Genomic DNA, 11311 nt, shown 5'->3' on the forward strand with positions numbered 1-11311 from the left:
CCTTGCCTTCACCTCCTAGCTTTTTTAAAGACTGGCGAGTCGAGGCAGTTGGGCTTCAAATTTATCCGGTTCCAGATCTGACCAAGGAAACCTGCCGTGGTTTGGACCTTTTCAGTTGTCTACAGCCACGATGATTATCAAGTGGACTGTGTCAATAATCTCCTAACTTTGTAATGAGACCTAATGTGGTTCGAATATTTCCTAAAATCAAGTTTAGGTGTTTTTTTTTTTTTTTTTTTTTTTTTTTTTTTTTTTTTTTTTGCATTTATACCTAGATACAAGTTAATATTTAATTTTGGTTTTCAGTAGAAACAGATATAGCACTAATGGAATATTTACAATTTTGTTTCCTTTATTAACTTTTGTTGTACGTTAATGATTATTACCGTAAAATGGATGTAGCCAATGAGATAATAACTTTGAATAATTCTTTACAAGTAAACATATTATCCATAAATATTTAAGAAAAAACGGGTTAACTAAACATTTATCCAATAATAGTAAAGTTGTTTCAAGGTAATACACATGAAAATGTGTCGTTAAATCCACAGTATACATGATTATACTTACACCAATTATAAAACTTGGAAAGGTAATTCATACATTGAAAGCAAGCTATATTTAGGATCAGTTGGTTTGAACACTTATCTTGGAAATTACTTTGATGTATATGGAGTTGAAGCAAACTTACTTTGGCAAATGATTTATACAACAATTTGTTAATTACAAGCGCCTTGTTTCCTTTGTTTGTTGAAAATTTGTAAATTAATGTATTCTAAACTTTTAGGAGAAGTTTAAATAGACAATAGTAATCACTGTCTTTCTCTGCATTATTCTTGAACTTTATTATTATTATTATTATTATTATTATTATTATTATTATTATTATTATTATTATTAAAAGCTAAGCTATAACCCTAGTTGGAAAAAAGGATGCTATAAGCCCAAGGGCTCCAACAGAGAAAAATAGCCCAGGGAGGAAAGGAAATAAGGAACTAAATAAACTATATGAGAAGTAATGAACAATTAAAATAAAATATTTTGGCAACAGTAACAACATTAAAATAGTTCTCTCACATATAAACTATAAAAAAGAGGCTTATGTTACCCTGTTCAACATGAAAAAACATTTGCTGCAAGTTTGAACTTATGAAGTTCTACCGATTCAACTACTAGATTAGGAAGATCATTCCACAATCTGGTCACAATTGGAATAAAACTTCTAGAATAATGTGTAGTATTGAGTCTCATGATGGAGAAGGCATGGCTATTAGAATTAACTGCATACATAGTATTACGAACAGGATGGTACTGTCTGGGAAGATCTGAATATACAGTAAAGGATGCTTAGAATTATGAAATTTTTTATTATAATTATTATCTTGAGTTTTCATCTGCATTATCGTAAATTCAGATATTTTCTGTTACATTTAAAGTTCATAATTGTGGGTCTTATTTATTTCTGTATTCGTGTTATTGATAACTAATATCTATTATCATTATCCTTGAAAATAGTACATGATTCAATGAAAATTATATATATATATATATATATATATATATATATATATATATATATATATATATATATACACATACATACACACACACACACATATATATATATATATATATATATATATATATATATATATATATATATATTGTAAGTTCAAGTATTTTTACAGAAATATTTTTTGCTTGTCTATGACCTTATAAGACTTCATACATACCTAAAAATCAAAATTAACAAAGAAATTTACAATTTAAATGAAAAAAAGGAATAAAAACACTCGTCCCTTAGGAGTAATTATATTTGTATAAAACAATCACACAAGCAATTAATAACTATATATTAACCTAGTGACTTATGGGATTCAGGAATTATCTTAGTATTGATTACGTTAATTATATTTTTCTTATATCTGTTTGAATTAAATATCTAATACTGAAATAAGGTAACGCATGCTACACAGAATGGAAATTTACTTTCCGAGTATTGTGTTTTGCATTTTACAAACACACACGGTCTGTCTACAACCGAAACGAGAGAGAGAGAGAGAGAGAGAGAGAGAGAGAGAGAGAGAGAGAGAGAGAGAGAGAGAGAGTAACGTAATTTACTTTTAACGCATTTTACTAGTGACAGGAGCTGGTACACATCTAGCGATACCCAATAATCCTGTTAAAGTCTACAGATATTTTTTAATGCACGACACTTTCTCTACTACAACATCTTACATTACTACTTCAGTCCCTCTGGAAGTGGCTTACGACATACAGGCCTCGGGCACGGGTCATCACTGGGCATTGCCACATATCCCATTGGGCAAACTGGCTGAGGGTAATTTGGACATTCCTCTCCAGACCCATCATAGTCCTCGTCATCATCTCCCGGATGGCAGACTAGTCGAGGACATGGTCCCTCGGTGTTCCGCAAGGTATACCCAACAGGGCAGCTGGGCGGAGGGAAACTTATGCAGCCATCAGTTCCATCCTTCTCGTCATCCGCTGAAGCATCTTCTGGTGTTATGGATTTCATTGGAGGACCTTGGGTGCGTTCATTCGACTCTTCCTTGAGACCTTGGTTGCCATCATTCGACTCCTGTTCGGGATCTTCAGGTCCCTCTATGTGCGTCTCAGAAGAGGCTGCATCTTTCGTGGCTCTGTGTTCTGGTGTGTCATTACTTCCAGATTTTCCATCTATTACTATCGGGGGATTGAGGTTAGTGGGTAGAAGGATCTTTACGTTGGAACCGTTTTGTTCTATCTGTAAATGATGGAAGAATTATCATAGTTTCAGGACCTGAACACTATTGATACTACAATTAAAAATATTTTAATTTCTAACTGCATTGTCTGAATAAAATGAACATGTACAAAGTTTGTTTACTTGCTTTGTTATTGTAATAATTTTTACTTATATCTGATAGCTTATCAAAATGAATCATGCCTCCTACAGAGAACTTAATTATGTAGTTATGTAACTTTTGGCGTTGCGTTCAAGGACAGAACTTTAAAATCTTATCGTAAACTTATCCATGTATTTACTAAAACAGATTAATAACGATGAGCATTAACGTACGAAAAAGTTAAAAAAAATAATTTACTAAATTACTTCGTACTGCATCGGTACGAAAGTTATGTTAAATAAAATTTCAGTTTGACAAAAGACTAATATCGGTGAAATTTGATTCAAACCATAATTTAGCTCAGCTAATCAATTATTTATTTAAGATAAACAATATTCAAAATAATTTATCATTATGTCAGGAAAAATTAAACAGGTAAAAATCAAAGTATTCCCATAAATATGTACAAATGAAGGTAAATTAATATCTTATGAATACACCAGCAAGTTTCCTATATTTTCAAAGGCTTTCAGTCCTAACAAACTTATATTTTTTTTCATCATTCAACTAACCAGTTGAAAAGGTATGATGATATGAGCTCATTCACTAAATTATTTTACTCACGCTGTTTTCGTAAAATGTCAAAAATCGTATAAAGCCATTTTTTTCTCTTTATATAATGTAAAACACTTACTACATCTCATTTTTTTTTTTTCATCCGAATCTTCTGTGAACATACATTAAAACTACGCCAGATATATAAGAAACAACGCCAAATTTGCTACGCTATCTTTAGCGTACCAGAACCAAAGATCTCCAGTGTACCAAAGCCAGGGATCTTTAGCCTACCAGAACCAAAGACCTCCAGTTTACCAGACCCAGAGATCTTTAGCGTACCAGAGCCAAAGATTTCCTGCATACCAGAGCCCTAGCTTCCAGAGCCAAAGATTTCCAGCGTACCAGAGCCAGAGATCTTTAGCGTAGCAGAGCCAGAGATCTTTAACGTACCAGAGCCAAAGATCTCCAGCGTACTAGAGCTAGATGTCTTTAGTATACCAGTAGCACTACAAATGTGGCCATCTGAAGCCTTTAGCCAGGAACAACATGGTCCAAGAAGCTAAACCGATCTAAACCCACCTGCTCTTCTAGATGTTTGATTCTCTGCTGCAGGAGTGCGAGTTTATTCGTCTCTACTTCCGCGGTCTGGAAGGCCTGTGGTGACGAATACAGAATGTATGAAAGCCTTGTGAGAAAGTTAGAATAAGCAGGAACATTGTAATGGAATTTAAATTGAATTAGATTTCCGGATATGGAAGATATCTATAATTACCAAGATCACATAAAGATTTTGGGATATTTGGATATATAAAAAATAAATAAGTTTAAGTCAACCAACTTCCATTCGTTTTGTAAGTTAATGTGCTTAACTTTTAACTTTTCAGAAACTGTTACCATGTAATCTGGGCTGGATTTTTCCCTTTACCAAAATACAGTATATGTACAAGTTTGGGTAGCATAAAATTGATTTTTGACGAAGTGACAGACCATTATATAGTAACTACAAAATAAGTGTGCAGTGATTTGGATTTGCTCTGAAATAACATGTATTAGTAATATTATGGGCCATATGTTTATTCTCTCTTCTAAAATGCATCGTACACAATGTTGTTTCAATGTTTTTTTTTTTTGATTGAGACTGACTGAACAATGATAGCAAAACTAATAACATGCATACATATACGTATACACACTTATATGTATATACATATATATACATATATATGTGTGTACATGTACATACATACATACATACATACACACTTACACACATTATATATATATATATATATATATATATATATATATATATATATATATATATATATATATATATATGGGTGTGTGTGTGCGCGCGCGCTCAAAGGCAAAAAAAAAATACCTGTTAAAACATTTAAGTGCTACTTTACGACGACACTGACATTACCATCCCTCTAAATGACAAGCACACCTATGCTGTTTCTACCTAACCTTGAATTCAAATACTTGCTGACAGTGCAAAACGTTTTCACTTACCTGGAGTAGCAGCATTATGGCCAGACTTAGGGCGGCCAATGCGACGATCAAAGCAACAGCCGCGAATGCGATGAGGCAGTTGACCTTTTTGTTGATCCCGCTCTCCAGTTCGAAGTCCTGGAACACAAAATGATTTGAGGACTTTTCTAAACTCCTGGGGGTCACTACACCTCTGGGGATATTCCCATGCCCATGAGGAAATTCCCACGGCCGAGGGGACTTCCTCAAGTTACTAGGAACTTCATCACGTCAATAGGAACTTCCTTACATTATTAGACTTCCTCACCTTACTAGGGACTTCCTCGCGTTCCTAGGGACTTCCTCATGTTACTGGGGACTTCCTCACGTTACTAAAAACTTCCTCACGTTACTAGAAACTTCCTCACGTTACTAGAAACTTCCTCACATTACTAGAAACTTCCCCAAGTTACTAAGGACTTCATCACCTTCCTAGGAACTTTCTTACGTTACTAGGGACTTCATCACGTTTCTAGGAACTTTCTCACGTTACTAGGGACTTCATTACTTTTCTAAGAACTTCCTCACGTTAATAGGTACTTGTTAACGTTACTAGGGACTTCATAAAGTTCTTAAAAACTTCCTCACGTTACTGGGGAATTCTTAACGTTACCAGGGACTTCTTAACGTTACTAGGGACTTCATAAAGTTCTCAAAAACTTCTTCACGTTACTGGGGAATTCTTAACGTTACTAGGGACTGCATTACGTTTCTAGGAACTTCCTCACGTTACTAGGGACTTCATTACTTTCTTAGGAACTTCCTCACGTTACAAGGACTTCATCATGTTTCTAGAGACCTTCCCCACGCCCACGAAGATATTTCCACTCCCAGGGGGACTTCCTTACGTCCACGAGAACTTGCCTACGTCCATGTAGACTTCCCCACGTCCATGGGGACTTTTGCACATTCATGGGAACTTTGCCACGCCCATGGAGACTTCTCCGGACCAATGAGGACATTTCCACACCTACGAGGACATTCCCACGTCCACGAGGACATTCTTACGTCCATGGAGACATCCTTACGTCCAAGAAGACATTTCCACACCTACAAGGACATTCCCACGTCTAAGAGGACATTCTTACGTCCATGGAAACACCCTTACGTCCAAGAAGACATTCCCACACCTACGAGGACATTCCCACGTCCATGGGGACATTCTCACAACTATGAGGACATTCCCACGATCATGAGGACATTCCCACACCTACAAAGACATTTCCACGTCCAGGGGACATTCCCATACCCATGGCGACTTTCCCACACCCCTGAGATTAACCATTAACAATTGATAAGAATGTAGGAGATTTAAAAAACTAACATACAAGTTCGTATTTACAAACATTTATATAAAGAATTCTTCAGTGGCCACAAAAATGATTAGAGCAGTCTAAAATTCTGTTTTCTCTAATAATCGTTTTGATTGACTAAAATATCATGTAGGTAACGTTTGATAATTGTGGCATAAATGGATATATTTTAGAGAAATACCTAGATTTTCAAAAGAAAAAAATAGTTTTGCTATTAAATGGAATTGCTAGTAAAGTATTTTTCTATTTCCAAATGTTTGATCTTGATATGAGCTATTAATTGACTTAATATAACTGTTGTTTGTGATGTCTGTATATTTCAACATTCACCATCACTTTATTATTATTATTACTATTATTATTATAATTATTATTATTATTATTATAATTATTATTATTATTATTATTATTATTATTATTATTATTAGTCAAGCTACAACCCTAGTTTTAAATGCAGAACGTTATAAGCTTTGAGGTACACTCGAGCACACTATTCTATCTAATTTCTCTTCCTTTTTTGTTAAAGTTGTTATGGTTTATATAGGAAATATTTATTTTAACATTGTTACTGTTTTTAAAATATTTAATTTTTCCTTGTTTCCTTTCCTCACTGGGCTATTTTCCCCGTTGGGGCCCCTGGGCTTATAGCATCCTGCTTTTCCAACTAAGGTTGTAGATTATCAAGTAATAACAATATCATTACCAATTATGAGAAACCATATCAACCCTCCCCTTTAGTATTTCCTTATCTGGCTAATTTTACGGAAAGGAAATCATTTGAAACAGTCATTTATGATTTCCAGATAAGAGCTTATCGGAATTCTCTTATCTCTGACATTAGAAGTAAAATGCAACCGTCTCATCGGAGTAATGGTATGCTTATCTGGCTTATGACTCACAAAGATTATTTGACGACGCCATGATATAGACTGCTACTCAATGTCTTGTGGACTGTGTTTATTTCCTCATGGAAATATACTGGGATTGTTAGATTAACTAGGCAATATTAAGCATTATCTCCGCCCAGTAAACACCTGATAACTGTCCAGGTAGCTGGTATGGGAGTGCCATTGTTCTATAAGCCTCTATATGTATGTTCGTACGTTTACTTTCCCTGTAAAATGTTAAGAAACCTCTCTCAATAAATCAGTCCTCTGAAGAAGTATCACGAAACTAGTCAGGACTTAATCTTATATTTCGTATTTTCATTTTCCCTGTGGTTCTTCTGCACCTCAGCATCACATTTTCCTGTGATTTTTACGCATATATATATATATATATATATATATATATATATATATATATATATATATATATGTATATATATATATATATATATATATATATATATATATATATATATATATATATATTGCGTTTATAGTTTATATATGAAAGAACTAATTTAAAGTTGTTACTGTTCTTGAAATATCTTATTTTGATTGTTCATTATTTCTTTAATAATTTATATATTTCTTTAGATATTTTTTTTTCAAGTGTCTATAGTTTATATATGAAAGATTCAATTTAAAGTTGTTACTGTTCTTAAAATATCTTATTTTGATTGTTCACTACTTTTTTTGTGGTTAATATATATCCTTGCGTCATTCCCTCACTGGGCTATTTTTTACTGTTGGAGCCCTTGGTCTTATAGCATCCTGCTCTTCTAACTAGGGCCGTGTTAGCTTGTAATAATAATAATAATAATAATAATAATAATAATAATAAAAGCAAGTCCATTTACTTAACTTTGAACAACAATCGAAGCTTCAAGAAGCTGAACACTTTCTTGATTTCAAAGTGCTTCGATAATGTGGATTTGACAATTAACGCAGAATACGATGTGTGATACTCTAATATACCAAGGCACTTCCCCCAATTTTGGGGGGTAGCCGACATCAAACAAATGAAATAAAAAAGGGGACCTCTCCTGTCTACGTTCCTCCCAGCCTGACAAGGTACTCAACCGAGTTCGGCTGTTACTGCTAGGGTGCCACAGCCACCCTCCCCCGTTATCCACCACAGATGAAGCTTCATAACGCTGAATCCCCTACTGCTGATACCTCCGCGGTCATCCAAGGCATCGGAGGAAGCAGCAAGGCCTACCAGAACTGCGTCACAATCCTTCGCCATTCATTCCTATTTCTAGCACGCTCTCTAATACCTAAAATATATACGACAAACATATCTTTTGGGTCCTGTAAGGCACAGGGTTTCCATGTATGATAGAACCAGGAAAACAGCCCTTAAAGTAAACATAAGTATGTTTTATCTGCTGCAATTTGTTCTTTCTTTACATTTACTTCAAGGGCTGTTTTCCTGGTCCTTTGTACATGGAAACCCTTTGCCCTACAGGCATTAAAAGACCTGTTTGTCGTATACATTCTTAGGTATTTAGAATACCATACAGCGTATTTCACGTTCATCGTTAATTATAAGTAGTTCGTTATGCATGTTGCATAAGATTTTTCATAATTCTGATCATCCTTTACATTCAGATCTTCCAGGACAGTTCCATCCTATTCGTAATACTAAGCTTGCAGTTAATTCTAATAGTCAGGCCTTCTCCATCATGAGGCTCAATACTACACAGTACTCTAGAAGTTTTATTTCAGCTGTGACCAAGTTGTGGAATGATTTTCCTAATTGGGTACTTGAATCGGTAGAAATTCAAAAGTTCAAACTCGCAGCAAATGTTTTTATATTGAACAGGCTGACATAAGTCTCTTTTATAGTTTATGTATGAAAGATCATTTTTAATGTTGTTACTGTTCTTAATATATCTTATTCAAATTATTATTTTCTTCTCATATAGTTTATTTATTTCCTTATTTACTTTCCTCACTGGGCTATTTTTTTCCTTCTGGAGCCCTTGGGCTTATAGTATCCTGTTTTTCCAACTAGGATTGTACCTTAGCTTGAAGTAGTAGTAGTAATAATAATAATAATAATAATAATAATAATAATAATAATAATAATTCATCAATAGCAACAGGGGAAACCAGCTAGATAATAATCCTGTTAATACTCCTCTCATTATTGGCTCGAGACTCACACCTTTTCGTCTCTACTCTCTTTTACAATACCTTTGTGTTATATGGACTCAGCTCTGACCACGCCATTCTACTTCGCATTTACACACCGCAAAAAGGGGCATTGAAACGAACATGAAAATGAATCGAAGACAAGATAAGGAAACTCGTCCCATGACTTACATGCACGAGATTCACACCTTTTCGTCTCGACTCTCTCTTATAATACCATTGTTTTATGTGGACTCAGCCCTCATCAAGACAGGCTATTTCGCATTTACACACCGCAAAAGGGGACATTGAAACGAACATGAAAACGACTCGAAGACAAGAAAAGGAAAGTCGTCCCATGACTTACATGGTCGAGACTCACACCTTTTTGTCTCGACTCTCTCTTTCATTACTTTTGTTTTATGTGGACTCAACCCTGACCAAGCCAGGCTACTTCGCACTTACACTCCGCAAGGGGACATTGAAACATGAAAATGACTCCAAGACAAGAAAAGGAAGAAAGAAAACTCGTCTCATGACTTACATGTTCGAGACTCACACCTTTTTGTCTCGACTCTCTCTTATAATACCTTTATGTTATGTGGACTCAGCCCTCACCGAGACAGGCTATTTCGCATTTACACACCGCAAAAGGGGGCATTGAAACGATCACGAAAACGACTCCAAGACAAGAAAGGGAAACGTCTCATGACCTACATGCTGGTGACACACCTTTTTGTCTCGACTCTCTCTTACAATACCTTTGTTTTAAGTGGACTTTAGCCCTGACCAAGCCAGGCTACTTCGCACTTACACACCGCAAAGGAGACATTGAAACATGAAAAGGACTCCAAGACAAGAAAAGGAATCTGGTCTCATGACTTACATGGTAAGTCCTGGACGGTCGCAGGAAAGAATCAGCAGCTCCAACGGGTTTCTTATACGTCATCATGGTGCTTTTGACACGACGGTTTCCGAAGCACCTCCGAAACACGAACTCAGATCCGCGACAAGGTTTGCACCGAGGGTTCGGGACCACTATTCCACCACACTACGCTCTGCGCATAACGACGAGGCAATGCGCCTCTTCGTGGATTTCCTCTCCGGTCACAGGTTATCAATAGGGGATTACAAGTAACTAACCAATGGGATGTGGTGTGAATCTTTTTACACCGTTCTCCCTTTTCGTAATATATTCCGCTCAACGGCTTCAGCGGATAACTGAACAGCTTTAAGAGATTACGTCTGGCAGAACAGTTCCTTGTTATCAGTACTTATCTCTGAATACGTTATCAACTAGGTTTCATTGTTCTTGCTCATGTTATGGGCATGTAGATTATAGATATATTTCTTTAATAAGAAACAAGAAAATTTGCCTTTTTATAATCAATGAGGAAATAAATTGAAGTCAATAAAAAAAGTGGAAAAAGTTTCATATAGGCTTAATGTGTAAAATCTACATTCACGCATCAAAGGGTATATGTTAACATTCATTGAGAGTCTTTAAACAGATACGTACAATACAAATAAAGATTTAAGTTAATAGCAAGCACAATAAGTAATAATATTACAATATGGTGCAATATAATATAAAACAAAAAATTAGTATATATTCGTAGACGAAATCCTATTAAGTCTTGAACTATGAGATAAACTTAATCTCCATACGTATCTCGTGATTACATAGGCTGTAAAAAACTCACCACATTCTTGATATGGTAACGATATCAAATAGAATAAATAAATTACTAGTTATTCCACTTACATCATCATCATCTCCTCCTACGCCTATTGACGCAAAGGGCCTCGGTTAGATTTCGCCAGCCGTCTCTATCTTGAGCTTTTAAATCAATACTTCTCCATTCATTATATCCTACTTCGATCTTCATAGTCCTCAGCCAAGTAGGGCTGGATCTTCCAACACTTCTAGTGCCTTGTTAGACCCAATTAAATGTTTGGTGAACTAATCTCTCTTGGGGAAGGCGAAGAGCATGACCAAGCCATCTCCATCTACCCCTCACCATGATTTCATCCA

At 35.3% G+C, this 11311-nt stretch overlaps 1 protein-coding gene across 1 annotated transcript; it reads right to left on the reverse strand.

The window, feature by feature from the left end:
* Nucleotides 1-1800: 1800 nt before the first annotated feature.
* On the reverse strand, nt 1801-10506 carry LOC137647160 (uncharacterized). The gene is made up of 4 exons (XM_068380438.1): nt 10163-10506; nt 4923-5039; nt 3987-4061; nt 1801-2767 (listed from the first exon to the last, which is right to left on the reverse strand). Exons 1-4 carry the CDS (start codon nt 10226-10228, stop codon nt 2243-2245), a joined length of 783 nt encoding a protein of 260 aa, XP_068236539.1. The 5' UTR covers nt 10229-10506; the 3' UTR covers nt 1801-2242.
* Nucleotides 10507-11311: the final 805 nt, after the last annotated feature.

This window comes from Palaemon carinicauda, chromosome 9 (assembly GCF_036898095.1).
Source record: "Palaemon carinicauda isolate YSFRI2023 chromosome 9, ASM3689809v2, whole genome shotgun sequence".
Taxonomy (NCBI): Eukaryota; Metazoa; Arthropoda; class Malacostraca; order Decapoda; family Palaemonidae; genus Palaemon; species Palaemon carinicauda.